This window comes from Equus quagga, chromosome 1, assembly GCF_021613505.1.
Source record: "Equus quagga isolate Etosha38 chromosome 1, UCLA_HA_Equagga_1.0, whole genome shotgun sequence".
In the NCBI taxonomy this organism is placed as follows: Eukaryota; Metazoa; Chordata; class Mammalia; order Perissodactyla; family Equidae; genus Equus; species Equus quagga.
In genome coordinates this window covers 68494116-68521781 of record NC_060267.1, presented here as the reverse complement: position 1 = coordinate 68521781, position 27666 = coordinate 68494116, and the positions used below count along the sequence as shown (strand labels likewise).

The 27666-nt window shown below is 37.5% G+C and overlaps 2 protein-coding genes across 2 annotated transcripts; one reads left to right on the top strand and one right to left on the bottom strand.

Moving 5' to 3' along the window:
• Positions 1–13273: 13273 nt before the first annotated feature.
• On the bottom strand, positions 13274–14116 carry LOC124245996 (olfactory receptor 13C8-like; the record flags this gene model as incomplete). Its single annotated transcript, XM_046673898.1, has 1 exon — positions 13274–14116. A coding segment is annotated over one exon (843 nt), but the record flags the coding sequence as incomplete, so codon positions are not given.
• A 9285-nt stretch (positions 14117–23401) lies between these two features.
• Positions 23402–24358, top strand: LOC124249258 (olfactory receptor 13C2-like). The gene has a single exon (XM_046680147.1). It carries the CDS (start codon positions 23402–23404, stop codon positions 24356–24358), a length of 957 nt encoding a protein of 318 aa, XP_046536103.1.
• The last annotated feature ends 3308 nt before the right edge of the window (positions 24359–27666 follow it).

Here is a 27666-nt window from a genome sequence, read left to right as displayed (position 1 = left end):
TATTTATTGAATCCTACTCTAGGTAGGAGGACTCCTACTCAGGATTCTCCTGGATAGTGTCCTGATGCATGGTTGTCCTGGATTTATATGAATATTGGAGAAAAAGAACTCTACACTTTAAGAGTTAGATCATTCTATTTCCAAACAAGTGTAACTTTTTGTTTTTAAGTCACAACATTAACTTTATGGGCTCCCAATTAATTTCCCAGGATGAAAAGGGACTATCTGCATGATTTCATGTCTTCTGGGAGTCACCAATTCAAATATCTTCAGTGTTATGCAGTGAATGTACCTGAGTAAAACAAGCTGGGTCTAAAGCAATATGGAGGGATGAGGATTGTGGCAAATCTCATTAGTTCTGTGAGACTCAATAAAATGCCTGTGCTATCATATTCCCTTTCCCACAAGTTTGTCACCTCTGACAGTCTACTCGATGTTTTCATTAGACTATGGCTTTTTTGCCCTGTCTGATTGCATTTTATGAATGACAGTGCATAGAGGTGTGCTTTCTCTCTACAGAATAAAATTATTCTACTTTTTCAATTTTCCACATGATAATCTCATACATTGTTTACTTTCCTGTTTAGTTGTAACCAAGGAAGAATAATGAATCTCCTAGGAACAGCTCCATATTCCCTTCAGAAAGTTTGTGGAAGGAAGAGTGTTGGTTTTAAAAAGTTACAAGTTTACTTCAACACACTTGACTTTAACCTGTTGCAAGCACATGGGATGCTATTCCTATGTAACCTATTTGTACGTTAATAGGGAGAAGTTGGTCAGTCAACTTTCAATGATGTCCTCTGAGATGTAATTCCATGCTCAGTGTAAATCTCAGACTGTGTTTTATTTTCCTGTGAGAGGAGATTACCAGGCTATGAGATAGCAAGTAGAAAAGAAATGGTGTCTTCCTAGGTCAACTGGCCTCTTTGGAACCACCATGATTTACATGACTAGCATTCATATAGAGCTGAAAATTGTCCTTTGTCTATTAGTTAAAGAAATGGACAGGAAGACCTTTTAGCAGTCAAAAAAATTAAGATATATGATGAGGTGATGGGAAGTGTATGAATTTTGGAGTCTGTTAGTTGTGCTCCAGTCCCCACTGGGTCACATCCTAGCTAGGTGACCTAGGGCCATTTGTATAACTTTTTTAGACTCCACATTCCTTATTGTACAAAATCATGTGTATCTTCAGGTTTTTTGTGAGGATTAAATTAATCTGCAACATTAAGTGATGTTTAGTGTGTTCCCTTCCCTGAGCTACAGGAAGACAGCAGTCACTGAAGTGGTCGCTTCATTTTTAATTAATCTACAACATGGAAGAGGGCTCTTCCTTCCTTTTCCCATTGCTTTGGAAGACTCATGGGTCTTGTTCAGAGATAGTCATAATAATTTCCTATCTGGGCTCAGTACATTGTTGCTCTTTTATCTTTATTTAAAGTCCTACTGATCCTGTGACAATTTTGGATTTACCACTGGTGCCTCTTTAGCCTGTCCTACAGGAGCCATTTCTGAACAAACTGGATCATCTTCCCTCTTCTCCCTGTTAATATCTCTGATATCTCCAATGTCCATATCTCCAATTTCCTTTCATGGAGTTAGGATTTTCCCTCTTAGGCTTCTTGAAGCTCTCTCTTTTGTGATTTTGGTGACTTTACATAGCCATGCCTCTCTTTCTACCTTTTGGGTGCCTATTTGCCTCTCCTTTTAGTGATTCTATTTCTTTCTTCCCTAAAAAGTGGGGCACAGTTAGTAACAGTGGCTCTGCTTTTCTCATATATTGCAAAGAGTTTACCTCCAATATTGACTTCAAAAATCACTCCATGGAGTGATGTCAGCAACATGGAAGAGTGAGCAGTTTTCTTTGTCTCTCCCTCATTTAGCTATAACTAAGTTGACATTCTTGATCAATGGAGGATACTCACACAACACCTCAGTGTGCCTGAGACCCCCATGTGACTATACGTCAGAAGGTGGATGGACCACCCTGGGGCGAGGAGGTGTATATAGGTGAGAATTCTCTGGCCCCCAGAAAGCCTAGTACCTATGAGTGACTCAAGGCTGATGTGCTCATAGCACCACCGTGGGCCTGAGGGTCATGTGCACATTGGTGTGACTGTGGAAACAAATGATGACAGCCCTAAGCACCCCCACAATTGCTCTGTGGACCAATGGGAAAATCCACAGTCCCACTGCAGCCCCAGGGAGTGACTTGGGCTGAGGCTCAGTAGGGAGGCCCCGCCCACCAAGCACAAAGGCTGGGCAACCTTGGAGCAGACGTGGCATGGCTGGGCAAGCTACCTGCTGGCTGCATTAAAAACTTATAGCTCTGCTGCAGCCCTGTGTGGGCAAGTGAGATCCAGCAGGACCGTGTGAGTGGGTGGTGACAATACAGAACCCCACTTGATTGCTCCTTGGTCCAGTGGGAAAATCCACGGTCCCATGGTGGCCCTAGGGAGATCCTCTGCTTGGCCGTAATGGAGAGGCCCTACCCACCAAGCACAAAAACTGGATGACCTAGGAACAGAAGTGGTTTTTCCAGGTGAGATACCTGCCAGCTTCATTAAACACCTATAGTTCTGCTGCAGCCCCGAGAGGGCAAGTGAAATCCAGCAGGACTGCACGAGTGGGCAGTCACAGTCTGGAGACCCAGCGTGATCTCTACTTGGACAAGTGGGAAAATCCACAGTCCTACAGCAGCCCCAGGGAGAGTCTCTGCTTGGCTCTGGTGGAGAGACCCCTGCCCACCAAACACAAAAGCTGGGCCACCTAGGAACAGACGTGGCATGGCTGGACGAGCCAACCACTAGCTGCATTAGATGCCCATAGCTCTGCTGTGGCCCCAGGGGGGCTAGTGAGATCCAAAGGGATCAGATGGTGGCAGAGTGTGAGTCTGGGTGAACAAGCTCCCAGCTGCCACAAAAGCCCATAATACCACTGCAATCCCTGGGGAAGGAGCATGTCTAGGCAGGTCTGTGGGAGCAGGCAGCAGCAACCTGAAGCCCCTGTGTGAGTGTTCCCATGGTTTACAGGAGACCCCACAGGGCCACTGTGATCACAAGGAGTAGCCCAGGCTTGGTCAGGAACAGCTGACAGGGATCCCAGCAGGTGCAGATTACACAGCACCTGCCCCTTCCCCCCTGTGTCAGCAAGTGGAAGAAGTAACCAAATTCTCTCTCCATGCGGAGGCATAAATCCATGCCATTAAGCAGTATGAAAAACTATATTAAATCTCCAGAACAGAAGGAAAATGACAAGTACCCAGAAAACAATCCCAAAGACACAGAAATCTATAACCTAAATGACAAATAATTAAAAATGGCTATCATTGAAAAACTCAATGAGTAAAAGAAAATACAGATGGACAACTCAACAAGTTCAGGAAATATGTCACAAAAGGGTTTGATACTATAAAGAAGAACCAATCAGAAATGCAGGAGATGAAAAACACAATGGAGGATATTAAGAAAAATCTGGACTCCCTAAACAGTAGGGCTGATAATATGGAGGACAGAATTAGCAGTCTAGAGGATAGGAATATGTAAATGCTACAGATAGAAGAGGAGAGCTGTGGCTGGCTCCATGGCTGAGTGGTTAAGTTCGTGCACTCTGCCGCGGTGGCCCAGGGTTCGGATCCTGGGTGCGGACATGGAACTGCTTGTCAGGCCATGTTGAGGTGGCATCCCACATCCCACAACTAGAAGGATATGCAACTAAGATATACAACTGTGTACGGGGGGGGAGGGGGGTTGGGGAGATAGAAGCAGAAAAAAAAAAAGATTGGCAACAGTTGTTAGCCCAGGTGCCAATCTTTAAAAAAAAAAAAAGAAAGAAGAGGAGAGAGAACTAAGACTAGAAATCAATGAAGAAACTCTCTAGGAAATATCCAACTCAATTCAGAAATGCAAGATACAGACTCTAAGTATCCAAGAGGGAGAAGAGAAGGATAATGGATCAGAAAGCCTGTTCAAAGAAATAATAGCTGAGAACTTCCCAAACCTGGGGATGGAGCTGGAAATCCATGTGACAGAAGCCAATAGATCTCTAAACTTTGTCAATCTTAAAAGATCAATACCAAGGCATATGGTAGTGAAGCTAGCAAAAGTCAACAACAAAGAGAAAATATCAAGGGCAGCAAGGCAGAAGTAAATAACATACAAAGGAACCCCTTTCAAGCTATCAGCAGATTTCTCAGCAGAAATCTTACAGGTGAGGAGAGAGTGGAATGATATATTCAAAATTCTGAAAGACAAAACTTTCAGCCAAGATGGATCTTAGCTCAGGGCCAGACTTCCTCAGCAAAAAGGAGGAGGATTGGCAGCAGATGTTCGTTCCAGGCTAATCTTCCTCACACACACACACACACAAAACCCCACAAACCTTCCAACTAAGAATGCTCTATCCAGCAAAAAAATCCTTCAAATATGAGGGAGAAATAAAAACTTTCCAAGATAAACAAAAGTTAAGGGAGTTCATTGCCATGAGACGCCCTGTACAAGAAATCCAGGAAAGCCCTCATACTGGGGGGGAAAAAAAAAAAGGAAAAGGGTTACAAAACCCTTAGTAAGGAGATATGTAGAAAGACAAAATCAGAAAATTGCAGCTCTCCATCAGAACAGGTTAGCAAATGCTTAATTATAACATTATGATAAAAGCAAGGGAAACACCAAGAATAAATATAATCGTGTCATTTTAACCACAAACTCACAATGCAAGAAGGAAAACCAGGTGTGAAAATAACAACTTAGAAGGGGAAGAGGAAAGAGATGGAACTGGCTCAGTCTAAGGAAATAAGAGGCTATCTGAAAATAGACTATGTCCTCTATGAGATGTTTTACACAAACCACATGGTAAACACTAAACAAACAATTAGAGCAGAGACACAAATTACAAAGAAAGAGAAAAGTAAGAAAGTCAACATAGAAAACTACCTAACTCAATTGATAATCTGAAATACATGGGACAAGAAACAAAGGAAATGCAGGAGAACTGGAAAACAAGCCATAAAATGACAGCATTAGGCCCCACATTTCAATAATCACTCTAAATGTAAACGGATTGAGTTCTCCAATCAAAAGACACAGAGTGGCAGGATGGATTAAAAAAAAAGACCCAACAATATGTTACCTCCAGGAAACACACCTCAGCCCCAAAGACAAACACAGACTCAGAGTGAAGGGATGAAAGATGATACTCCAAGCTAATAGCAAACATAAGAAAGAAGGTGTCACCATACTTATATCAGACAAAGTAGACTTCAAGGCAAAACATGTAAAGAAAGACAGAGAGAGACAGTACCTAATGATAAAAGGGACACTCCATCAAGAGGACATATAATGCTTATAAATATATCTGCACCCAACACAGGAGCACCAAAGTAATAAAGCAACTTTTAACAAAACTAAAAGGAGATATCAACAACAATATAATAATAGTAGGGGACCTCAACACCCCGCTAACAGCAATGGATAGATCATCCAGGCAGAAAGTCAACAATGAAATTGTAGAATTAAATGGAAAAGCTAGATCAGATGGACTTATAGATAGATAGATAGATAGATAGATAGATAGATAGATAGACAGATAGATAGAACACTCCGTCCAAAAACAGCTGAATACACATTCTTCTTAAGTGTGCATGGAACATTCTCAAGAATTGACCATAGATTTGGAAACAAAGCAAGCTTCAATAAAGTTAAGAGGATTGAAATAATATCAAGTATCTTTTATGACCAGAATGCTATGAAATTAAAAATCAATTACAAGAATAAAGCTAGGAAAGGGACAAAGATGTGGAGATTAAACAACATTGAAGAAATCAAAGGAGAAATCAAATATTTTCTGGAGACAAATGAAAATGAAAACACACCACATCAACTCATTTGGTGCAGCAAAAGCAGTCCTCAGAGGGAAATTCATTGCAATACAGGTTCACCTCAATAAGCAAGAAAAATCTCAAATAAACAACCACAAATGACATCTAACAGAATTAGAAAAAGAACGAACAAAGCCCAAAGTCAGTAGAAGGGGGAAATATTAAAAATTAGACAAGAGATAAATGCAATAGAAACAAAAAAGATATTAGAAAGGCTCAACTAACAAAGAGCTAGTTCTTTGAGAAAATGAACAAAATTGACAAACTCTTAGCCAGGTTCACTAAGAAAAAAAGAGAGAAGACTCAAATAAATAAAATCAGAAGTGAAAGAGGAGAAATTACAACAGATACCACAGAAATACAAAAAACTATAAGCGAATACTATGAAAAGCTATACACCAACAAATTGGATAACCTATAAAAAATGGATAAATTCTTAGATTCTTCAACCTCCCAAACCTAAATCAAGAAGAAATAGAGAATCTGAATAGACCAATCACAAGTAAAGAGATTGAAACAGTAATGAAAAACCTCCCCCAAAATAAAAGTCCAGGACCAGATGGCTTCTCTGGAGAATTTTACCAAACGTTCAAAGAAGATTTAACACCTATTCTTCTTAAACTATTCCAGAAAATTGAGGAAGATGGAGCACTTCTTAACACATTCAATGTGGCCAACATCACTCTGATCCCAAAACCAGAGAAGGACAAGAAAAGAAGGAAAACTACAGGCCAATATCACTAGTGAACATTGATGCAAGTATCTGCAACAAAATATTGGCAAACCATATATAACAATACATTAAAAAGATCATACACCATGATCAAGTGGAATTTATACCAGGGGCACAGGGATGGTTCAACATGCGCAAGTCAATGAATGTGATATACCCCATTGACGAAATGAAGAATAAAAACCACATGATCATCTCAAGAATCACAGAGAAAGCATTCAAGATCCAACGTCCATTTATGATAGAAACTCTCAATAAAATGAGAATAAAAGGTAAGTACCTCAATATGATAAAAGCCATATGTGACAACCCTACAGCCAACATCATACTCAATGGGGAAAAACTGAAAGCCATCTCTCTGAGAACCAGAACAAGACAAGGATGCCCAATCTCACCTCTCTTATTCAACATAGTACTGGAGGTTTTGGCCAGAGCAATTAGGGAAGAAAAAGAAATAAAAGGAATCCAAATAGGCAATGAAGATGTGAAACTCTTGTTGTTTGCAGATGACATGATCTTATGTATAGAAAATCCTAAAAAATCCATTGGAAAGCTACTAGAAGTAATTAACAATTACAGCAAAGTTGCACAACACAAAATCAACTTACATAAATCAGTGGCATTTCTATACTCTAATTATGAACTAACAGAAAGAGAACTCAAGAACACAATCCCATTCACAATCGTAACAGAAAGAATAAAATATCTTGGAATAAATTTAACCAAGGAAATGAAAAACCTATACAATGAAAGCTATAAGACTTTCCTGAAAAAAAAAATTGGCAATTACATAAAGAAATGGGAAGATATTCCATGCACAAGGATTGGAAGAATAAACATAGTTAAAATGTCCATGCTACTTAAAGGAATCTACAGATTCAACACAATCCCAATCAGAATCCCAATGACATTCATCATGGAAATAGAACAAAAAATCCTCAAATTGTTATGAGGGCAAAATAAGCCCCTAAATTCCTAAAGCAATCCTGAGAAAAAAGGACTAAGCTAGAGGCATCACAATCCCTGACTTCAAAATATACTACAAAACTATTGTAATAAAAACAGCATAGTACTGGCACAAAAACAGGCACACAGATCAATGGAACCAAATAGAAAGCCCAGAAATTAAACCACACATCTATGGACAGCTAATCTTCGACAAAGGAGCTGAGAACATACAATGGAGAAAGGAAAGTCTCTTTGAGAAATGGAGTTGGGAAAACTGGACAGCCACGTGTAAAAGAATGAAAATGGGCCATTCTTTTATAGCATTCACAAAAATAATCTCAAAATGGATCAAGGACTTAAAGGTAAGCCCTGAAACCATAAGGCTTCTAGAAGAAAATATAGGCAGTACACTGTTTGACGTGAGTCTTAAAAGGATATTTTTGCACACCATGTCTTCTCAGACAAGGGAATCAATAGGAAGAATAAACAAGTGGGACTTCATCAGACTAAAGAGCTTCTACAAGGCAAGGGAAAACAGAATTGAAACTCAAACACAACCCACCAACTGGGAAAAAGTATTTGCAAATCATATATCTGACAAAAGGTTAATCTCCATAATATATAAAGAACTCACACAACTCAACAACAAAAAATCAAACAACCTGATCAAAAAATGGGCAAGGGACATGAACAGACATTTCTCCAAAGAAGATATAGGGATGGCCAAGTGGCACATGATAAGATGCTCATCATCACTGATCATCAGGGAAATGCAAATGAAAACTACACTAAGATATCACCTTACACCCATTAGAATGGCTAAAATAACCAAGACAAAAACTAACAAATGTTGGAGAGGTTGTGGAGAAAAATGATCCCTCATACACTACTGTTGGGAATGAAAACTGTTGCAGCCACTATGGAAAATGGTATGGAGATTTCTCCAAAAATTAAAAATAGAGATATCATATGACCCAGCCATCCCACTACTGAGTGTCTATCCAAAGAACTTGAAATCAGCAATTCGAAGGGACTCATGTATGCCTATGTTCATGGCATCATTATTCACAATAGCCAAGACATGGAAACAACCTAGGTGCCCACTGACTGATGACTGGATAAAGAAGATATGGTGTATATATACAATGGAATACTACCCAGCCATAAAAATGGATAAAATTGTCCCATTCACAGCAGCATGGATGGACCTTGACTGTATTACGTTAAGCGAAATAAGCCTGATAGACAAAGACAAACTCTGTGTGATTCCACTTATATGTGGAAGATAAACAAACACATGGACAAAGAGGACAGATTAGTGGTTACCAGTGGGGAGGGGGTGGGGGATGGGCACAGAGGATGAAGTGGTGCACCTATAATATGACTGACAAATAATAATGTAGAACTGAAATTTCACAAGGTTATAAAGTATCATAGTCAATAAAAAATAAATAAAAAATAAAATAAAAAATCACACCATCTACAGCATCAAATTGAATTTGCATCTTCATATACTAGCTAGATGCCATCAACCTGGTTATCCACCATCACCACAAGCAAACTTGCTTATAATTGAATCCTCCTTATTCCTCCAGCTCCTTCATTTCTTCCAAATAAGACACTGTCTCTAGAGTAACAGAAATGCTGTAAAATGTGGATGAATGAACTTCTACATTTAATCCTCACAACAGATGGGACCCTGAGGTTCAGAGAGATTATATTACTTGCATAGGCTTTAGATTAGCAGAGCAGATGTGGAGGTGTGATTCCAATCTAAACAGTTTGACTTTACATCCAGTCTCCTAACCAGTAATGTTTTCTGCTTCCCTTAATAAACCAAAAATTCTTCACCGGAAAAATTCATCTTTCCTAAAGTGCATCACATTGAAAACCCATGACCCTAGGTTTATTCAGCAATTTTCCTGTTGGTTAAAACACTTGGTTCCTGGTGATTACTGTCTGTTACCTGTAAGTATATCTATGATTTTCTCAGGCGGTCAATTCAGTACTGTGCTCAAGACCATGTCATAGTGTTGTCCACTCTTATTCAGGGCCTTTGCCACAATCATTGAGGACTTGATCACCATAGTCCCCTGTATTCGCCTATATATCCAATTAACAGCTCTGGAGAAATTCTGAGGTTACATCCAGTTAGGATATCTTAACCTTGTTGTCCTGTAGTATTTTTGGATTCATTTTCCTGTTTTAGATGCAAATGGACTTCAGGATATTTCCCTCCTGACTAGTGGGCAGTAAAGGAAATAATGTCTTTAAAAGACTATGGTTTGAAAACTAGCTTTCCCACTTAGAACCTGTATGATCTTAACTTCTATGAATCTTAGGGTCTTCATCTATAAATGAAAAACAAGGACGTAGACCTTTTAAGATTATTGTGAAGATTTAATAAGAAATAGATACGACTGTATAGCACACTACCTTACAGAATGCCTCTGCATTAAAATTCTCTAGATAGTTTCTTATTCTCATCTTCTTTTTCTTTTTGTTTCCTTCCTTCTCTCTTCCTTATGAAGCCAAGTTCCCCATAGAATTGAAGTATGAACATTTCCATGGAAAATTATTTTCACTGTATCCACTACATTTTGATTTGCAGTATTTAATTAGATTTCATTTCTTAGCAGGGCTGCTATTGAAAATATTTTACAAAGAATATGCTAGAGCTATCACCCAACCAGAAAGAACACTAACCACATTAAACAACCAGTACAACTATAACAATGACTACACGCTCAGGTCTGGTTTTAATTTTTGGTTGTAATTTTTTCTTTTATCTATATGCAAAGCTGAAATTTAACTGGCGTACATTACTAAGACTGCATTGATTATTTATGGTAGGCATTCATTCTAATTTATTCGAGCACTTGCCTTAGTTGTTGCTAAATGTTTTGAGTATCACACTAGTTATAAGTCATTTAGAAGTGTGTTTTAATTATCTCATGTTATGGAGCTTTTTAATTCATTAATTACTGTTAATTTAATTGAGGGAATATGGACTGGTTAATATAATTTCCTTGCAATTTGCTGATTCTTGATTTCAGCCTAACAAACTGCCAATTTTTATGCACATTCCATATGTGCTTTAGAAGAATCTGTGTTCCATAATAGTTAGGTTGTCAAGTTTGTTAATTATTTTATTCAAATCAACGAATTCCACATCCTGGTTGTGACTTCAGATTTCCTAAATTTTTGGAAGAGGTTTCTGTTTGCAAAGTTGGGGAAAATATTAGCTCTTTGAAGTGTTATCATGAGCGTCCAATAATATGATCTTGATAAATTACTTTTCAAACCTATATGCACCCTACTGAAAATATTTTTTCATTCATTTATTTACTTACTTATGCATTAATTCAACAAATTTATGGAAATAGCACACTATGTGCCCAGCAGAGAGCTTAGGTGGGTGCTAGGCATGCATTGGCGAAAGAAAAGACACTTATGTGTCTTTCTCTCAGGGTCCTGTTTATCCCTTATCACATGTATTTCAGAGTTTGATAAACTACTGAAGGTTTTCCTTTCATAGGATCATATGATGATTATTATGCAAATTTAGAATATATCAAAGAGATTTTCATAATCTGTATTTTAGACACAAGAAAGCAACTGCAGAAGAAACACAAATGTCTTTCACAGAACGTTCTGTTATTTAGTTGTGTATGGAAATGATAGTCTGACCAAAAGTATCGCTTATGCTCTACTTGATTCACTACATTTCTCATGCATAAAATTACATATGTCATTGCTTTTCAAGATACCTCAAGACAGAGTAAAAGTTTGACAGGTCTATTATTTACCAGAAGTAAAAGCTGAGTGAAAGATTCAAACCTCTGAGGAGATGGCATGGGTAGGTTAATAGTTCTGGGTTACAGAAAGGAAGATATAAAAACTGAAACCAATACTGGAAGCAGCTGAGGAGCTGCCATTGTCATGGTGAAGACCCATAGCTGGGGTGATGCTGATGGGAACAAGAAGCAAATAAGCAGGCTCAAGGCCCCTGTCTTCCTCCAACCTTCCTTTTTCTCTCTACCAACTCTTTTGAAGGATTTAACAGAAGCCTACTAGCAAAGGAGAAATGTGGTTTTCAGTGTCCCAATCCTGACTCACAAAGCAGAGCATAGAAAAGTCGATTTGAAGCTGAGAGACAATAGTTTCATAGCATCAAAATTACTCCATAAAAAGTAACGATGAAAATCTTGTGCTTACTCCAAGCATTATGACTTATTAAAGTGCACCCAACAGTACTAATAAAAAATCAGCCAATGTTTATTGAACATCTAGGATGTTCTAGGCACTATTTAGCACTATGCATGAATTAAGTTATTTAATCTTATGAAGAAACCATAATTACACGTTAACAAGAAAGGAAGATATTATGGTATTGCTTTTACAATTTGAAAGAAGCTACAGTCTTCTTCTTTAGACTTGTGTTCTGTATTTCAACTCTCATAGACTCTTCAAAGGGCTGGAAAACAGGAATGCTTTCCTCTACTGACATATCTAACTCAATTTCTTCAATGGAAACGGGGCTTCCATTCCTCTTGTTGACACTGCTCCACCTGGCTGCACTCTTCAGACAATAGAGGTTATCTCAGTTTTGCGTCATCTTTGTCTTATCCCCAATACCCAAAACCCTGTAGCTCCTCAGTTCATTGAACAACTCGACTCTTTCTCTTTTGCCACCTCTTATCCTCTTACTCCAATTTTTCTCAGTTACCAGTTCTGTTTAGCTCTCCTACTACAAGCTGTATGGTACAATGCAGAGAAGGAAAGAAGTCTTCATTAAAACCTAGTCTCAAAGTCCCAGAGAAATCCTCTGTTACCATGTCACAGACATGTCACATTTTACCTCTATTTTATTAGGTTAAAATGTTGGGGTCATTAGTAGGGAAATATCTTGGTTATCTTTGTTTCATTATGTACCACATCCAGAAAAGTTATGGCAGCTGGTAATAAAACCTGTTCCTCTACATTATAATACACATCACATAACAAAGAAAAGATAAGTACTTTATTAGGGGAGTTCATATTGCCAAAATGCCAATATAGTTTATTTAGAAAATACTACATTGAATCAAATTTCTTTTTGAACAATCTTTTTTACCTCAGATATGACAAATATACGTTTCTAAGTTTATACACGCTGTAGTTCACTTATTTATTCAAAGGATATTTATTGAGCATCTACTACGTGTTACGTTCTATTCTAGGTCTTTGGGATGTTGAAGGGTAAGGAACAGGAAAGTTCCTACTTTCAGAGAGCTTACACGTGTGGTGGACACAACAGTAAATAAATGAAGAAGTTAAAAATGAATATACAATATGTCATGTACTGATTAATAATCACTTTAAATCACTAATTAATAATGTCCTTATTTTAGATGACAAACTGCTTTTTAGAACACCTTTTGCCTTTATTATTTTCTGAAGGTTTAAGAGTGCTTATGTTTTTCTTGGACTTCATAAGAGATTTTCAAATTTTTTCATTTCCATAATAGTATCTTGTAAAATCAAAAGCATGATTTATTTCTCCAGTGAGAACAAAAACTAATAGTAACAACTGCAACCAAAATATTTTGATCATATAGTTTTCAACAACACATGGTCAATTTTTTTCATAGTGTGATGTTCTCCATTTGAATTTTGTGTCTGCAGTGGCTTTAAATACCGAGTCGTGTGGTGAAAATCAGTGTCCATATTCCTCACTAAAGTTTTTCCTCCCAAAGCATGTTCTTCACAGCAGTCTTCACAACTTTGTTCCTCAGACTATAGATGAGAGGAATGAGCATGGAAATCATCACTCCATAGAAGAGGGAGATGAGGGCCTCAACAATGTCTTGATTATCTGGACCAACAGAGCTTTTAGACTTGTGCTTTGCGTACATGAAGAAGATGGTTCCATAGAATATAATCACCACTGTCAGGTGGGCTGAGCAGGTGGAGAATGCTTTACATTTTCCTTCAGTGGAAGGGGTCCTCAGAATAGTGGCAACAATAACAATGTAGGAGAAGGAAATTAATAGCAATGGAATAACCAGAAGAATCAGCATTGAGCCTGCCATACTGATCACATTGATTGCAATATCAGCACAGGCCAGTTTTAGGATAGCCTGAATTTCACAGAAAAAGAGGTTAATGACATTGTTAGCACAGAATGGTAATTGCATTGCTACAGATGGCTGCACCACTGTGTCTACAAGCCCAGCAACCGAGGATGCAGCTGCCATGGGTACGTAGGCATCTTTGCTCATGATGGCAGGGTATCTCAGTGGATAGCACATGGCCACATAGCAGTCAAGTGCCCTTATGCCTAAAAGCATGCACTCTGTGGCCCCCATGGCAAAAGAGAGAAACATTTGCACCATGCACCCAAAGAAGGAAATGCTTTTCCTTACTGTCAGGAAGCTGTCCAGAATTGGTGGGATACAGGAGCCTGTGTTGCAAATGTCCAGGAAGGAAGGATTACAGAGGAAGAAATACACATGCATGTGCAAGTGAGAACCATCGCTAATTACTGAGATGAGGACGGGATTTCCCAGCACGACCAAAATAGATTAGAGTCATTGCTTTCAAAGATACCTCAAGGAAGACTAAAGACATGACAGCACCATTCATTTACCAGAATTAAAAGCTGAGTGACATAGTCAAACCTCTGAGGAGTGGAAATGGTAGGCTACTGGTTCTTTAGTGTATAAAAGAATCCCAAGTATAAAAGGTGGAGCTGGTAAAACTAAGGGTAAAAAAGGATGTAATAAGAAGTAGGCTAATAATGGCCAAAGGCTGACAGAGGTGATTAGAAGCTGGCTGAGATAGGTCCAAAGGATTCAGTTCAGAGCTAAAATTTGTCCCAAGTTTCCTGAATAAGGAGAAATGGTCCACACTAAGTGACTGTTTTGTGAATTAATTAGAGTACTTTCAGTGGATTCTGTGTCTGTTGATAAGGATATTACTGGAAAGACGTGTGTGTGTATGGAGGGGGAGGAGCTTTTTCTGAGGAAAAACTACAAGGAATGGCCTGAGACTTTATGAGGCAAGGTCTTTGAGTGCAAAACCTACTGGTTCTGCTCCGTGTGTGATGGCACCGGCTATTTCCCTGAGGAACTACCCAAGATGAGAGGTGTCAAAGAACTGCCCTGTTGCAAGATGTTTTATTCGTCATAGTCTTTCTGTGTGTCCTCATCAATTCGACTTAAGCAGCAACCAATTAAAATGACAATTAAAGCAGTTTATATTAAGAGAATAAGAAGACAATTCACAGACTTGTAGACAATATATGCAAGTCATATATACAGTAAATTATTCATAGCAGAATATAGGAAGAACTCTCAAAACTCATCGATAAGAAAACAAACAACCCAATTAAAAATGGATAAAAGATATGAATGACAGTTTACTGAAGAAAGTAGAAGGATGACAAAAAAACCCCCAAACCTTAGTTATTAGGGAAATGCAAATTAAAATCCTGATGAACTATCACTACACACCTATTAGAATAGGTACAAAAGATATATATTGACAATACCAAGTGTTGATCAAGATAGGAAACACTTGAATTTTCATACATTTTTGATTGGAATGCAGAAATGACACAGCCACTCTGGATAAATGTTTGGGAGTTTCTTATAAACTTACATATTCATGTCTGATATCATCCATTCTACCACTCCTGGATATTTACCTTAGAAAAATGAAACCTTATGTTCACACAAACATTTGGGCATAAATATTTATAGCAGATCTATTCATAATTGCCAAAAATTGGAAAGAACCCAAATGTCTTTCAACAGGTCAATAGACAAACATACTGTAGTGCATCCATACAATGGAATACTACTCAGCAGTAACAACTTGCAGGAATCTCAGAGGCTTTATGCTAAGCGAAAGAAGCCAGACATGAATGGCTCATATGATTCCATTTATATAACATTCTGGAAAAGGTAAAACTATAGGGATAAAAAGCATATTAGTCTTTGCCAGGATTTATGAGTAGGTGAAAGGGATGTCTATAAAAAGACAGCACAAGGAGTTTTTAGGGTGATACAAGAGGTCTATGTCCTGATTATGGTGATAGTTACATGAATCTATACATGTTTTAAAATTCGTAGAGCTGTATGATAAAAGAGGCAAAATTAATTTTACTGTATGATAATTTTTTAAGTGAAATTTTAAAAAGCCTTCTATCTCTCACCAAAAAAATATATTTGCATTGTAACAAGAAGACTTCAGATTATTGGGCTTTACGTGAATTGCACCCAGTTTTTGGGCAAGCAGGCAGTCAATAAACACTGGTTGGGTTTATTGCTGACCATTCTTCCATCAGATTGAGATACTTCTTTAAGCTGTTTTGATATGCAATGGGTTACTGCTGATTCTTCCTGATCTAGCAGCTAGGCTGCGTTTATAAGTTAACCTATCAAATCTCTGATATAATGCATTCAGTATTAAGATGGTTATAATCACTAAGACTAAAAATAGTAAATATTGGAGAGAGTGTGGAGAAAGGGGAACACTCATACACTGCTGGCGGGAATGCCAACTGGTGCAGCCACTATGGAAAACAGTATAGAGTTTCCTCAAAAATCTAAAAAATAGAAATACCATATGACCCAGCTATCCCACTACTGGGTATCAATCCAAACAACTTGAAATCAACAATCCAAAGTGACCCATGTACCCCTATGTTCATTGCAGCACTATTCACAGTAGCCAAGACAAGGAAGCAAACCAAGTGCCCATCGACGATGATTGGATATAGAAGATGTGATATATACATACAATCGAATACTACTCAGCCATAAAAAAGACAACTCATCCCATTTGCAACAACGTGGACAGACCTGGAGGGTATTATGTTAAGTGAAATAGGGCAGACTGAGAAAGACAAACACCATATGACTTCACTCATATGTGGAAGATAAACAAACACATAGACAAAATGAACAGTTCAGTGGTTACCAGGGGACGAGGGGTGGCGGTGGGCACAAGGAGCACTTACATGACGACAGACAAGAAATAATGTACAACCAAAATTTCACAATAATGTAAACTATTATGAACTCAATTAAAAAATCAAGTAAAACTTTGAGAGGGGACTGGCCCCATGGCCGTGAGGTTAAGTTCGCGCACTCCAGTTTGGTGGCCCAGAGTTTCGCTTGTTCGGATCCTGGGCATGGACATGGCACCACTCATCAGGCCACTCTTAGGTGGTATCTCACATAGCACAACCAGAAGGACCTACAGCTAGTATATACAACTATATACTGGGAGTTTGGGGGAGAAGAAGAAACAAAACAAAACAGAAAAAGATTGGCAACAGATGTTAGCTCATGTGCCAATCTTTAAAAAAAAACATAAAAACTTTGAGTTAAAAAAAAAAATCAAGATGCCTGTATTTATATATAGACAGAGTTTTCTGAGCAACAAATGCTTTCTCTGATGTTAAAAAAATTTTCTTCTTTTACCATGACTGTTTATTATTTTTAGAATATTTACAATATAAATGTTTATTCAAAAAGTCTGCTTTTACTATAAGGTAAATATATAAAGTGAAAGGAAAATTTGTTTGTACAGTAAAAAATCAATTATACTTCAAAAATAGTGCATGTGGGTGTGGGTGTGTGTGTGTGAGAGAGAGAGAGAGAGAAATGAGAGATTGAGAGCGAATTCAGCTGGGAAAATTTGACGACAGTACACAAACCCCTTTCTAATTTTGTGTAGGAAATAGAATAACAGGGCTGCTGTAATTAGGTCTTTAGGGCTTTATTTCTGAAGTCTCATAAGTTTTATATGTATTTCATCTCTGAAGCAATTTAAAGTTGTGCGTGCAGGTTTATAGAGGTCCTTAAAAACATTCAAACTGTGTCCTAAAGCCTGATGCAGATTCTTTAGGTATTTGCGGGTCTCCACAATGGGACCGTGTTTCAGTCTGGGCTTCAAGGTCAAATTGTCCTATTCCTAAAATTTATTGCTAAATATTAATTTTCTGTCTAGTTTGAACTAGAGGAATCTAATGATGTTTTTTCTGAACTAGAAGAATTTATCATACTAATGACAGTCATAACAATCCTGTTTCTATAAATGTCAACAAATCTATCAATTTCTACAACAAAATGATTACTCAGCAGTAGCTGCCCCTTTGGAGGTTCAGCTACTAGTGAGGAGTCATGAAGATTGGCTGCAAATAGAAAAGCAAGAGGAGAATATCTCTCGATGCCGCCACCTAGAAAGAGAGGCAACCTCTGGTTTACAGATACGTTACTGCAAAGACAAGAAACAAATTCTTGTCTACCATGAGCAAGAGTTGGACTGATGGGTTAAAAGTGTCGTTTGAAAATGGGACATTTTTCTCACTGCAGAGAGACTCATTATTGGAAATGGAATTTAAGGGTCTAATCACTGAGATAGTAGGAACAAAAAAGGAGTTACATGACCAAAAGAGCAGTTCTGCATGCAAAGGCAATTGTACTACAAACTGAAAGGAATTTTCCCTACAGGTATGAATTACTTTTTGTGAATGTGTAACTTTTAGTGCAGTACCAAGTATTTAGATGCTCTGTCATCTGCTTTAGCTAATTGAGGCTCACTACACAGTAGACATCTGCCTCTGTGTTCTGCAGTATAAAATTCATAACAAACAAGTCTTTCCTGGTCCCCAGCAACAACTCAGTTCCATTTGGTTCAGTTGACTGAGAACCAGGTGAATTATGTGTCAGGTGCTGTGCTGAATACTCTTTATGCAGAGGTAACACGTGAGGAGGATACTATGACCAATTTGGATTTGAAAAAAAAAAAGTAAACAAAATTATTTCCTGAGATCTGAAAAGATAATTTACCAAAGCAATGAATAGCCAGGAAGAGACCTGCTTGACCATTATCCTACTGTGCCTGCATGCAAAATTGATGACTATTTTGAATATTTGCTTTTCTATTATTGGGTCATAATTATAAAAGTGAGTGAGTTTTCCTTTTCTTTTTTACTTCAAAAGGCTTGCTAAAAATGTTAAAATACCCTTGGTCAAAAAAATGCTAGCCATGTGTTTTAAGACAAGGAAAATGCCGACACCTTTCTAAAACCCTATTTTATTTATGGAATGAATTGAATTCTTTGGGTGATTTTTACTTTTTGCCACAAAATCTGCTGGCATCCAAAGGACTGCAGTGACTGTGATAAAGTATATTAAGATTTGTACATAAGATGAAAGTAATACTGTTTATCAGGACACTGTGTGTGATCTGATTAAACTTTTGAGCTACATATACCTGACCTCATAGAAAGACCAGGATGACTGGTTCAGAGATGTCAAAAGACTCTTAATAGAAGGAAGAATCATAAAAGAGAGACATAAAGGAAACTGTTAACAATGAAAACCATCATTGTGCTAATTGAATTACATGCACCATATCATTTAATCTTATCAACAAATATATGACATAGGTGCATCTTTATCTTCATTCTATAGCCGAGGAAGGTGATGATCAGGAACATGCTGAGCTAACCAAATTAATCAAGGGCAGAGATGGTGTTTGAACTAAGCCTACCTCCAAGGCCCATGCTCTTGATAATATTACGAAATGTGATTGACAGAATATCAGGTAGCATGGAGGTAGCTCATGGAACAATGGTTTTTGCAGAGATGACTTTTACAAGTGTATGTATAATTTCCATTATTTGTTAAACTTCACATGCACCTAATGCCCTTTGGAATCTCAAATGGTTTACACCCTAACCCAGAAAATATGAAAAATTCTGTAAAATGCAATTTTTATATAAAGCTACAGAATGTTAAGAACTGGGAGTAGGAAGAGTTTTTGTTGTTCTTAGTGCCCTCCAGTCAATACTGACTCCTAGTGACCCAGTGTAGAGCAAAGCAGAACCCGCCTGGTCTTTTGTGCCATCCTTTCACCTTATGGCACTATATCAGACAATGCTCTGCTGCTATTCAAAGGGTTTTCATGGCCAATGTTTTCAAAATTGGGTGGCCAGGTCTTTCATCCTGGTCTGTCTTAGTCTGGAAGCTCTGCTGAAACCTGTCTACAATGAGTGACGCTGCTGGTATTTGAAATACTGGTGGCATAGCTTTCAGCATCACAACAACACTCAGCCACCACAGTATGACAACGACAGATGGGTGGTATGGTTTCCCGAATGGAAAGCAAACTTGAGCCACAGGCAATCACAGTGCCAAATCTTAGCCACTAGACAACTAAGAAGAAGATTAGAATAGGGAAATCGGGTTGGGTTTGGAGTGATCCTATTGTTTCCAGAAATTGAGAATATGGTCCTGAGACTTAGAGCAAAGTACCTCATAAAGTTAGATGGACAAGGGATTCTGAAGAGGGAAGGCTCTTGAGACTTGAGAATGGAACAAGAATAAGAGCTAACATTTATTGAGCTGTAATTTTGTTCCAGGAATTTTACTAGCTCATAAAATCACTAACACATTTAATGGAAAAGAAATGACATGATATGGAAGGATAGACCCTTAACCAGCTCAAAGAACAGCTTACGGCTTGATGGTGGGACAGAAGGTGGATATGGGCCTGGAAATCCTAATGATACCATGTAAAGTGTCTTGAGTATTGAGAATGGGACTATATTTAAAGCACCTTCTAGTCTTCTGCAATTCCCATTTAGTGTTTGATACTGAACAAGTGAGAACAATTTTCAAACATATGTGGTTGTGTCCTATGGTAACGAATGGCTTCATGTGGTGTACCACTGGAAAAGTGAAAGGAGAAAGGTTGTGAATCTCACAGGCGAGAACTCTTTAGCTTAAATGTTATTTTTTTATGAACAGGTAATATACTCACACGGTTCCAAATTTTTAAAAAGTACTAAAGGGTATACTATGAACAGCCTATCTTCCATTCCTGTTAATAAGTTATCTATTTCCTTTCCTGGATACAACAAACTATTCTTGTTTAATTATCTAGAGATATTCTCTGTGGGAGCAAAAAGGTACGTATATTCATATATACATACACACACATACACAAAATCTTTTTTACACAAATGTTAGTGTGCCATCTAATCTGCTCTGAACATTACTTTTCCACTTAATATTTCTTGAAAGTTCTATATAAATGCACAAAGTGCTCCTTATTATTTTTAACAGCGAATAGTATTCCATTATTTCTATGTCCTATTCTCATGGAAGTTTAAATTGTTTTCATATCTGCTATTACAAACAATACTTTAATGAATCAATTTGTATGCAAATAGTTTTACACGTGTGCCAGCTCAATTGTGTGCTAATTACCTAGAAGTAAACCTGTGGTCAAAGTAATATGTATGCATTTGTGATTTTGATAGATATTTCCAAATTGTCCTCCACAGAGGATGTACCAATTTGTGTGTCCACTGAGAATGTCTAGGAGTGCCTGTTTCCTCATCCTTAGGAGGCAAAGTCATTAGAGATGAAACCATGCCTCATCCCTATGAGCTGTCAGTGTATAGCCACCCGAAGAATAGGTCCCAGTGAGAAAGGTTAGGAAATTTCTCTGTTTGGAAAATCCCTGGGATTTTGGTCCCTGAGTTTTGCAACACTGTTTGCAGCTAATATATATGCATTTATTTATATATATGAACTTTAAAGTACCAAATAGAATAAGGAATATGAATTAAAAATAGAATTCATATATACAAAAATATGCATATAACTGTTATATATTTTAGACATATACTTATGTCATATATTATACATTTGTTTGTTATATATAATATATAGCTGTATGTTGTATATTATATATAATTATGTGTATTGTTTCCTTAAATTATGTCTTCGATGTAGAATTTGTAGGTCAAACTCCTGCACTTAACTAAATAAATGAAAAGGAAGATATTTGATGATCTATAGGAATTTAGATAGTATATTACTCACATTTTCATCTGAGGAAAATCTCTCAAATGTACTCTAAGCAAACCAAATATAAACTGAAACACAGTCCTCAAGAGAAGAAAAGAGAATGAGAAGAGAGAGATACCAATGGTAATCAAAGTAGATATATACAGAGGTAGGTATATTGATGAATAAATAAAGACTGACTGTCCAAGTTTGTATAATGTAGAGGCTGAAGAACTCTCAAAAAGACATATTATAACGACATTATAAACACTTCGGAGTTATCTCAGTAACGTGGGAATTTTGTGGATGGGGATAAAAATGGAGGAATAAAAGTATTCTTGTAGTTCTATCTTCATTTAGTGTTTGAGGGAAAATTTAGGAGATTGGACAACACTCTAGTGGAAAAAAATAGGTAATCTTTATAAGCAAATGATTTGGTCCTCTAAGTCAAATTATCAGAGTAGAGAAAGAGATGCTACCACTTTTGTAAAGGACAACATGAGTAAAGTGTTCAAGTTAATGAAAAAAAAAATAAGAAATGATAACTTAACCAGAAGAGAATACAGTAATGCAAAATAAGTAAGTAATACACATAAAGTATATGGAAAGAAAAAAATGAAGTACATTAATAATTAATTTTAATGTGAATGGACTGAATACTCTCATAAAAGAAACTAAAAAACGTGCAAAGGACAATCTATTCAAAAGGTTTTTTTTTGGAGGAGACCTATAATATAGGAATAACTGTTACACTGATAAAGAAAAGAAACCAGTGGAGAATAGTAATGAAAAAGGAGATAGAACTTCTATTATTAGGTAAACCATGGAATTATAAGGCTTAAATGCGACTCCATGACAACACATTTGTTGTCATTCTATGAATAATTTCCTAGCAAAACATAAAGTATCAAAACCAACTCCTCTCAAATTGTCATATTGAAATCTTGCTTCTTTCTGAGTGATCACTTTCTCTGGTTTGACATTTCCTTTGAAAGGTTAGTGCTGTCAATTAGATGACATGCTATGGTAGCTGGTGAGCCAAGTTCTCTGCAAAATGAACAAGTACTCTGTAGCCTTATGGCTTGGATTTGAGCCCTGGCTCTACCATTTATTTAGCTATATGACCTTGACCTTAAGCACAATACGCAACTTTTCTGTGCCTTATTTTCCTCCTCTATGTGATGAGGAAGATGATGCCAATGATAACAGTAATCGCCTAATAGGGTATATTAGGTATTGCACAAAGAAAACGATTATCAAAGGAGTGGTACAGAGTAAGCAATGTTAGTCATCATTTTGTCATTGACTTTATTAATTTATTCAACAAATGTTTTTGAACATCTATCTCTGTGTCTTCTCTGTTGTAGATACTGGGACTGGCAGTAAAGAAGAAAAAGTGCCTGCCTATATAAAGTTTGCATGCTACTGGGAAAGACAGACAATAAACATAACACAGTATAATTTCAAGGAGTGACAAGATCATTATCTATGGTGTGGTGGTCTATAGACAATAAAAATGATTCATTGTTCAGTTACACATAATACAATGCTCATTTTTATCATAACCTCAGGTTAACATATGGTGACAAATATGACAAAAAGCTCATGATGCCGCAAGGAAAATTTAGGTTTGAATCTTAACACTGCTATGTATTTACCCTTAGTCAAGTTTTCTTAAGTTTTCTGCTTTGATTTGTTTATCTGTAAAATGTGGATAACAATACCTCTCTCCTAGAACTGTGATGAGATTAAATGAATTACATGGCATATTGTGTGTAGCTTGCAACGTGTTAGTTTCCTCTCAATTCATACCTTCCCTTAATTCAGTCCACTTTTCTTTATTTCTTCGCTTCTTACGTTGGTATTTCCTTTTTTCTCTGGGAATATATGGTACACGTGTGTTGGCACGCAGTGGAAAGTAATCATAGTAGAATACATATTTTGTTTTAACATACTTTAATGTCCTACAGGTAAAAGAGAAGCAGAAAAATGGAATGGGACAACCAAACCATTCTGGAGGAATTTTTCCTGAAGGGGCTTTCTGGGTACCCAAGGCTTGAGCTACTTTTTTCTGTGCTTATCTTAATAATGTATGTGGTCATCCTTCTGGGCAATGGCACCCTTATTTTAATCAGCATCTTGGACTCCCACCTTCACACTCCTATGTACTTCTTCCTGGGGAACCTCTCCTTCTTAGACATCTGCTACACCACCACCTCCATGCCCTCCATGCTGGTGAGCTTTCTCTCCGAAAGAAAGACTATCTCCTTTACTGGCTGTGCAGTGCAGATGTTCCTTGGCTTGGCCATGGGGACAACAGAGTGTGTGCTCCTGGGCATGATGGCCTTTGACCGATATGTGGCTATCTGCAACCCTCTGAGATACCCTGTCATCATGAGCAAGGAATCCTATGTGCCCATGGCAGCTGGGTCCTGGATCATAGGAGTTATCAACTCTGCAGTACAAACTGTGTTTGTAGTACAATTGCCTTTCTGTAGGAATAATGTCATCAACCATTTCTCCTGTGAAATTCTGGCTGTCATGAAATTGGCCTGTGCTGACATCTCAGGTAATGAGTTCATCATGCTTGTGGCCACGACATTATTCATATCGACCCCGCTGTTGTTAATTATTATCTCTTATACATTAATCATTGTCAGCATCCTCAAAATTCGCTCTTCTGAGGGGAGAAGCAAAGTCTTCTCTACCTGCTCAGCCCACCTGACTGTGGTGATAATATTCTATGGAACCATTCTCTTCATGTACATGAAGCCCAAGTCTAAAGAGACACTTAATTCAGGTGACGTGGATGCCAATGACAAATTTATATCCATGTTCTATGGGATTATTACGCCTATGGTGAATCCTTTAATCTACAGTCTTAGGAACAAGGATGTGAAGGAGGCAGTAAAACATCTACTGAGAAGAAAAGTTTTCAACAAGTAAAGGAGAAAAGGACAGGAAATTTTTATAATCACAATGTGGAAACCAGTTAGAGAAACCAAAGAGTCAAAGGGATAAGTTTTTGCTGCTATGTCAAATTTATCTCTCAAATCTCTCAAGCTCTAAAATATTCTTTTTTGGTGCAGTACATAATGAAATTAAGTTAAAAGATTTCAACGTTTTAGGAGTCAATGATTATAGTTTGTTGTTGTTGTTGTTGAAGGTCTTGATTGTGAGGCCAAGTAGAAGGATAGTATAATTGGGAGAGAGATTTCTAGACAGGAAAAGTTACATTAGTATTACAACCTCTAAAAAAGTTTTTTTGATAAAATTATTTCCAGCTCTACTTTCGCAATTCTTTACTTTCCTTATAAGATGAAATTCCTGGTTTCAGATTTTTTTTTTTTTTTGAGGAAGTCTAGCCCTGAGCTAACTACTGCAGTCCTCCTCTTTTTGCTGAGGAAGCCTTGCCCTGAGCTAACATCCATGCCCATCTTCCTCTACTTTATCTGAGGGACGCCTATCACAGCATGGCTTTTTGCCAAATGGTGCCATGGCCGCACCTGGGATCTGAACTGGTGAACCCCGGGCTGCCGAGAAGCTGAAGGTGCGAAATTCACGACTAAGCCACCGGGCAGGCCCCTGGTTTCAGATTTTTAAAACAATTTAAATTATGAATTTCTAACACTGCAGTTACTAAAATAATTTAGTTTACTTGGAGTTTATTCAAATATACAACACTGGTCGTCCTCTGTCTAGGTAGCTGCATACTATTAAACTTTTTGCTTCTAGAATAGTATTATTTTTATAACTATTGGTTCATCTCTACTATGAGGCATTAAAGTATTATTCTTTTTTACCTTCAACATGTCTACTTTGGCAGTCTTCTTTCCAAAGACCTTCTGAAACTTGGAATCTAACTGCTCGGACTTGGAACCAAATAAATGATATTTAAAGCTGTTTAAAAATTAAATGTAAACAACTTCTGAGTCAAATATCCACTGACAAAAAGAGAGACATATTTTTTTCGTCTTCCCTGTTGGCTCTCCATCCCTGAAATCTGTTGCTGATTCAAGAGGAATCTGCTATTAGGGAATGCTGGATCTACCTTTACCTGGTTTTTACATTTAATTTTTATCTGGGATTTATATTTCTTTCTCTGTTGTGGTAACCTTCAGCTTTCAAAAAAGTTTACCTTTATCATTTTTGTCCTTCTTGATCTGAAAATTTTACACTCCAATTTTCATGACAGATTTTAACGTTTATTTTAATATTACATCTCTTTTTTTCTTTACCTGCTGTCATAACAGCTTCGAAAGCTTTTATTTTAAATTTTATGTAGTTTAGCTTATGTTTCTTTTAGAATTTTAGAAAACATTAAGGTATTAGGTTACTTGATTTTACTCTTTTATTTCTGTTTGATTGCTTTAGTTTTTTAATGCTAATTAAAATCCTATATTATTTAATTGTTAGTTTTTTATTTAGATTTTAACATATTCTTGGTTTCCTATGTTACTTTTTTTTTTTTAAGGCAGTTTAGCCCTGAGCTAACATCTCTGCTAATCTTCCTCTATTTTATATGTGGGATGCCTGCCACATCATGGCATCATGAGCAATGTGTAGGTCCATGCCTGAGATCTGAACCGGCCAGCCCTGCGCCACAGAAGTGGAGCACACGAACTTAACAGCTATGCCACTAGGCCAGCCTCTGTTCTTGTATTTACTTTTAACTGTAAAGTAGATACCCATTTTCCTCCTTATAGTTCAGAAATGAGGCAGCATGGAGCATTATATAAAACACCACACCACAAAGAGGGAAGTTCAATGGCTCCTTTATTTCATCACCCTTCTACTTCTATCTCTGTTTCCTTGAATCCATCTTTTAGCTCTGTTAGCAATCATTTTCTGAGAATGTTCCCCAAGAGTTGAAAGAACCACAAGTTAATCCTCCTCAGATCCTATATCTAACTTAAAATAAAAAAACCTCAACTGACTTCCTCTTGGAATGATGTGCTTTCTGAAACTATATGGGAGTTAAAATGTTTTAAGATATAGTTTCTCCAATACAGAATAAAGCTGTTAGACTGGATAAAATGAAGCAAAATTTGTCTCAAACCAGAAGCTATCAAAATACCCAAGGTGGTCATGAAAGATTTGATTGACAAACCACAGTAGAGATTTTGTAACCATGCACACAGCCTACTTTCACGTAAAATATCTTTATTCTCAAGGTGGGGTTTCTGGGAATTTCCTTTCTGGAAAGGTCAATTATATTACTTTTTGTGTTTTTCCATTGCATTACCCTCTTTCATCATAATGACAATTCGAAGCTGCCTAGAACTCACTTTATCCAAATAAGATATTTTAAAAATGGCATCTTTGTTGTTTCACTGATTCATGGTTTCCTTACCTTGTTGGATTCAATGTTGGTTATTCCACACCTCCCCAGAAAGTAAAACCACCATACTGCAGATAGGTTCTTCTTTGGATAATACTCAGGAAATAGACCTTCAATTTTCAAACTTTAGTTGACTTTCATAGGAGAGGACACTGTGCCATGCAGAGGGAGATAGAATAGCTGAAGGGTGACCGAATGGGAAGCTTTTGACTCCTGGTTGTGGCTGATCATCCGTTGTTCTGGACCACTATTTAGGCTTCATTGTTAGCCATTTCCGCCTGTTCTTCAATGCCAACAATGTTGATGTAGTTCTTTGTCCAGTTTGTTTCATCCCATGCATGGCTTTGTCACCAACTGATGGCCCCAAGGAACTCAAGGGTGGGTTTGGAAGCATTTAACTGTTTTTCTAAATTGATTTTTTCCTTTGTTATGTGAAGGAGATGCGATCACCAAGCACCCTGAACCAGACCAAGCCTCACCACAAGAGCTATGCCTATGACCTTTGCTTTTTTATTAATGCTAAGATCTCTCCAGGAGGAGCTTATGCCTTATTGCCATAACCTGCAGTGTATGTCGAAGCGTGTTTTCCAACTGAGCCTGTGTAAGCAAATACCCACCACTCCCTTTTCAATATTCATTCCCCATCTGAAATAAAAGGTGCTTGCTTCCCTTTGATCGGGGACACCATGACTTTGGAAATGATTCTGCATGGTCTCCTATTTGCTGCAAATACTCTTTAATTTGTGAGACAACCACTTCTGTTGGAGAGTCTTATTTAACTCACCAGGAGGCGAAACTAGTTTGGTTTCAGTAAGAGATTTCCCTTCCCTTCATTCCTGAACTATAGCTAGCTCTGGGCTTCTGCTTACTAACTGGGGATTTGAGAAAGAGACGTATAAGGGAATAACAATGC